The following is a 6000-nucleotide window of genomic DNA, read 5'->3' on the forward strand; positions in this document are numbered from 1 at the left end:
AGGCCCTTACAGCACAACTGTAAGCACGTAATTATCTAATAGTACATTCAACTCATTCTACAGTAGACACAGTAGTAGTGGTGTGGACTGGACCTATTTTTTGCGATATTACGTAAGACTGCTCTATTACAGCGTGCAACACAAATAAGCGTAATACCCAGATAATGTAACTAGTTCTTACATTGAGCGATGAAGCGATTTGGATCACTACAAGTGCACAAAACCGACAAGCGTAACACACAAGAAAAATAAGGTGCTATATTTGCGTGACATTGTTAAGACAGTACATGTACAAGTAAAATTTTGGCCATTTCATTGTAACGGTTACTTTTTTCGTGACCCAAATTTGACCTGATGTTACCCACTTCCGATTATCTTAGCAGTTCAACATTCGCACTCGATACACAGTTGTGTTCCTTCCTCGCGTGACTTCTGGCCTGTAGTCAATTCTTAAAAACGAAAGTTTTCTTGCAGAAAGAAATATCTTCATAGGTTAGATCGGTGCATCATGAAACTTCAAGGAATATTTTTTTCTTTAAAGAGAGCTTTTTATCGTTTAAATCAGAGAATTATGTAAATCCGAGGGTATAATCTTTTCAGTTCTTGCCATGAAAGGTCGTGACACTACAAGTCTACAAGGACTTACCGTGACGCTATGGAAGACAGTAGAAAGCGATAAACATCTCACAATCGTCTCAGAATTGTGCGCGGTCTAAAACAGAAGTTTTCCTTGCAGATATATCTTAATAGGTGTGATCGGTACATCATAAAGCTGAAGGGAAAATTTTTTCTTTATAAAATAGAGAGCATTTTATCGTTTAAATCAGCAAATTAAGTAGATCCGACGATAAAACCTTTTCAGTTCTTACCGTGACACTACCAAAGACGATAAACATCTTAAAATAATTCCAGAGTAGCATCCACCGACGCATAATTGTCGCACAAGAGACTTTTTTTGTATGTTTAAGTAAAAAATCTGTCAACAAGTAGCGTAAAATAACTGCGACCCCTAATTTGTAAAACTCACCGAATTTTTGCAAAATCACCAAATTTTGGCCAATCTTCAGAGAACCCGATGTCCCGCCTCGCAGATCTCCAAATTTTGGCCAAAAAAAAAAAAACAGTAATTTTTTTTAAAAAAAACTCTTTAGCTCTCGTGATATGCAAGATATATCTGGATAAAATTTCATTTGGGAAAAAGTATTTTAGTCCGCTCGTCTAGTTTGGCGCGAGACAGCAGGATTTTCCTCGTCCACGAATTTGAGCACCGCTTTTATTCATATGTCTAAGACTCGTACCTCGGGTCCGGTTATACTGCCGGCAATTTAGAGGACACACGGCTTAAACAGGTATTAAAGCCAGCACAAGTAGTGCAAGCGTTAGCCAAAACGCAAAAGGTCAGCTGGAAAAAAGGATCGTTCTACCGTAGCATTTCGTGCGATATTTTTTCTATGAGATGGGTTTGTGACTAACATACGAATCAATCAGTGAAGTTTTGGCCGAAGGATTTTAGTTTGATGCGACTGCCACCAAAATTTGGAAAGTGGGGAAAATTCATTCCCGTGTGACCCAGCCCTTTTCCTCGCAGAAATATCTCAACAGACGTGATTTGCACAGTATGTAAGCTTTGAGGAAATTTAATTATTTCTAATTAACAGGCGAAATCAAAAGAAGCAGAGGTAATCATTGTTGGAGCCCAGGGTATAGGGGCACCATGATTATTACTATTGTTATCATTATTATCATTGTAAATACTATTACTTTGACACCATTTCCGTTATTAGTTGAATGTCAATTAGACAATTTATTCTTGAATCATCTTTCTCTTGTGAAACAGGGTACTTCTAAATACGTGGGATGCGGCAGGTTTTCTGTTTTGCATGTGACAAATATTCTGTAGCACTACCCTATAGCTTCATAATATAAACTCAAGTTCCTTTCAATGCTTCGAAAGTTGTGCTGTACCAGTAGCCACACAGTCTCTGACTGTATATTTTTCTCTTTTACCGCTAATTTCCATAAGTTATAATAGATTTTCGTTTCTAATGACCCTTGTCCGAACTTCTTAGCTTGGTCATTAAGACCAAGAAAATCGATCAGATTTCCTGGAAATGGTGATTCTTGCTTTATAGCTTTCAATTCGTTTTTCCTCCCTAGGTCGACATCACCTAATTATACCTTTCACTCATACACTGAGAAATCCTCTAAAACTGATGCAAATGCCGTCGGGAAAATGTATCAATAAGACGGTTTAACCTCTCAAATGGACAGGTTTCCAAGTGAAGTATTTAAACAGAAAAAATCATTTGTCATGTTTTCTCCTCTTTAGGCTTTTCGTGGCTTAACCCTATATGCCATCTTTACAATCTACTGTGTAAAGTCAACAATCATATTAGCAATATAACCCGTAGGCTAGCGCTGGCTGTTCAGATCTTGATGGCAAACGTTTTATAGCTCGCAAAACCCATATAGGCTATGGGACCCACTCTCACTGTAATGCATTTCGTTTTCCCCCTCTTAATTTGGTTCTGCCTCTCAATTCAGCCACAGTTCACTTTCTTTTCAACTATTCCTCTAAAATAGTGAAACTTCCGCTATTATGATTCAAAATTTTAGAGTAACAGAAATAGCTATAACCCTCCTGAGGGGAAGACTCTCGCAAGAAACCAAGTTATCTACTGACTGAAACACCTCCTTCTCCAAGATCTGTCCCGGTATGAAAATCGGTGAACAGCTCATATTCATTAACACCAAAAAGCAGGCCATTTCTCTGCATTCGCTCATCCATGACGGGCAGCACCGCAACGCCACACTGGGTCGCTGGTTGTCTCAGAAGCCTCCCTACAGCGCAATTGCAACTAAGAAGGGTTCAAATTTGTTTTCTTTTAGTCTTTTTTCCAAAGGAAGAATTAGTATCATCGCTGATCAAGAAATGATTACAGGGGAGAGAACTGGGTGCCAGGATTGAGATAAGACGTGTTTTTGAAGCTCTGAAATAAGTGACCAGTTAAACGATGTAATTACTAAGTTTAAACCGGCCCTCTGCCGCTAAAACTAACATGCCTAACGACAAAGATAAACCGGTGACAGATACGAAAAATACGCGAAAAAGACAACGAGAAAATGGTTCCCAAACAAACGAAGACGCTTCAGCCGGCGGCCATTGCTGCGATGTCTCCAAAATGGCTGAGATCAACGCCAAACTCGACTAAATTTTACGGGTCGTGGCCGAATTTGATGCTCTTAAAACACGTATGATGCAGCTAGAAGAAGAGAATAAGCACTTGAAACAGGTGGCGGAGAACACTGCTAGGGATTTAACAGACCTAAAAGCCACTACGGTTTACGCCTGCAGTGGTTTAGAAAACAATAATGAAAAACTTAACCGTCCCTCAAGGAAGAGGTCATGAATCTAAAGCGACGTAACATTAAACTAGAAGCCTACATAAGGAGAGAAAATATTAAGATATTTGGTATCGAAGATAAACGAGGGGAATCCAATACTAGAACAGAGGAACTTGTTCGTATCATGATGCGTGAGAAGATGAATATTACAGAAGAAGACGTTGTAGGCTTTCAATTCGAGCGAGTGCATCGATTTCCAACACGGCAGGATATGGCTCGCTCTTCCAAACCGAGACCGATTATTGCAAAATTTAGTTTTTACAAGGACAAGGAATATATGTGGTCCTTTGTTAAGAACCTCAAAGGCAGTGGAATTGGAATTTCTAACGATTTTCCGAAAGAGATTGACGAAATCCACCAGAAGCTCTATCCGGTTTTAAAGGAGGCAAAGAGGAGAGGTCAAAAGGCTAGCTTTAAACTGGATAAATTAATCATGAGTGGACAGGTATATAGAGGTATGGAGACAGAAAATCTTGCATATTATGGTTTAATTATGAACAGCTAAAACGTTCGGCTGACAGAGGGCCGAAGCGCCAAAGCACGCCGATGGACTTTGTAGGTACATATTTGTGTCTTAAACCTTATCTTGTCGACATCAATCTTATATAATTTTTGCTACATGTACTTGTCTGTTTTAGGTAATTCCCTTTTAAGTTTGTGTATCTTTACGCAGTTTTTTCTTTTTCCAAGATCAGATTCAACACTGCTTCTTACAAATCTTAATATGGTGAAATCAATAATTGTTTGTATAATCAAATGACTTTATGTTTGGGTTCTCCTGCCACCTATCTGATATTCAATTCTAGAGCGTGAAATGGGCGTTGAGACATTGAAACTTGTCTCCTTAAATGTGAAGGGCATTAGCAATTTTCATAAAAGAAGAACAATTTATACTTGGTGTCGAAAGAAAAATGCTGATTTTTCCTTTTTACAAGAAACAAATTCAAAGAAAGAAGTAAAAACACAGTGGAAAAATGAATGGGGGGCCTAGATTATGTCACATGGAAGTTCAAATTCTCTTAGAGTCGCTATCTTGATCAAAAAAGGTGTTGATTACACTCCCCACTCCAAAATCATAGACCTCTTGGGACACTATATTATTTTAAAAGCTGAGATTAAAGACAAAATTTTCGTCCTGATTAATATCTATGCACCAAATAAAGATAAAGACAGTTTCAAATTCTTTGCCGATCTGTTAGCAAGGTTGAAAAATGAAAATTTGGACGAAGAAGAAACTATCATTGTAGGAAGAGATTTTAACTGTCCACTTAATACGACCCTTGATAAGAAAGGAGGCATACTAACGCCTGGGAAATAAGTGGTATCAATCATAAATAGCATACAAGGTGACCTTGACCTAATAGATGTCTGGAGAGTGAAAAATCCCAACACAAAAAGCTCTACGTGGAGTCAAAACTCCCCAATGATACTTTGCCGTTTAGATTATTGGTTGATCTCTAATAATCTGCATGATTTAACTACATCAATAGATATAATTCCAGCTATCAAGACAGACCATTCAGCAATCTCTTTTTAATTAAATAATAATGACAATCAAATCAAAGGTCCACAAATTTGGAAAATGGATTGTGCTCTCTTGGAGGATGACCGATATGTTGACAATATTAAATCAAAAACACCAGTCTGGCTGGCTGAAGGGTACAAGGATCTTTCGGATAATTGAAACTGATCTGGGATTGGCTGAAATACAATATTAGAGGTCATGCAATTCAGCATTCAAAACATAGGGCAAAGGAAAGGATTGAAAAGGAAAACCACCTACAAGAAAAATACTCTAAAGCAGAGAGGGAATTTGAAAGAGACCCCAGCAACCTTAATGTAGATACCGGCTCAATTCTGCTAAAGAAGATCTAGAATTATTTTACGAAGAAAAATTAAAAGGTATTATTATTCGCGCAAGAGCCCGCTGACATGAACATGGCGAGAAAAGTACGAAATATTTTCTCAATTTAGAAAAAAGAAATCATATCAAAAAACATATGCGAAAATTGAAAATCAGTGGTTTAATGACTACAGACCCCTTCGATATATTGTCCGAACAACAACGCTTTTACCAAGGGCTGTACACGAGCAGAAATGAAAAACGTGGATGCAACGGCGAAAATTGAAGGCTTCCTAAGGGATTTAAATATTCCTGAACTGTCTAAGGAACAAAAGCTCTCGTGTGAAGGAAAAATCACTCCAGAAGAGTGCGCTTTACTTTTGGAAACTTTTCAAAATAACAAAACTCCTGAGAATGATGGGATTCCAATTGAATTCTATAGAAAATTCTGGCAGTTGATTAGTGTGCCTTTCACCAAATGTGCGAATGAATGTTTTGAAAAAGGTGAAATGTCATGGTCTCAAAAGGAAGCAGTTATTACGCTCATTGAGAAAAAGGGTAAAGACCGCTCCCTCTTAGAAAACTGGCGACCTATATCTCTCTTAAACGTGGATGCAAAAATTATGTCAAAGGTAATAGCAACTAGACTTGAAAATATTCTGCCACAAATTATTCATCATAATCAAATCGGTTTTGTTAATAATTTGGATATATCAACAAAGTTGAAATGGTAAATGAGATACAATGAATAT

General features: G+C 37.8%; 1 protein-coding gene across 1 annotated transcript; it reads left to right on the forward strand.

Moving 5' to 3' along the window:
- Nucleotides 1-3406: 3406 nt before the first annotated feature.
- LOC111322127 (uncharacterized) lies at nucleotides 3407-3910 on the forward strand. Its single transcript, XM_022925184.1, has one exon. The coding sequence runs from the start codon at nucleotides 3407-3409 to the stop codon at nucleotides 3908-3910; it is 504 nt and encodes a 167-aa protein (XP_022780919.1).
- The last annotated feature ends 2090 nt before the right edge of the window (nucleotides 3911-6000 follow it).

The sequence above is a fragment of the Stylophora pistillata genome, chromosome 13 (assembly GCF_964205215.1).
Source record: "Stylophora pistillata chromosome 13, jaStyPist1.2, whole genome shotgun sequence".
Classification (NCBI taxonomy): domain Eukaryota; kingdom Metazoa; phylum Cnidaria; class Anthozoa; order Scleractinia; family Pocilloporidae; genus Stylophora; species Stylophora pistillata.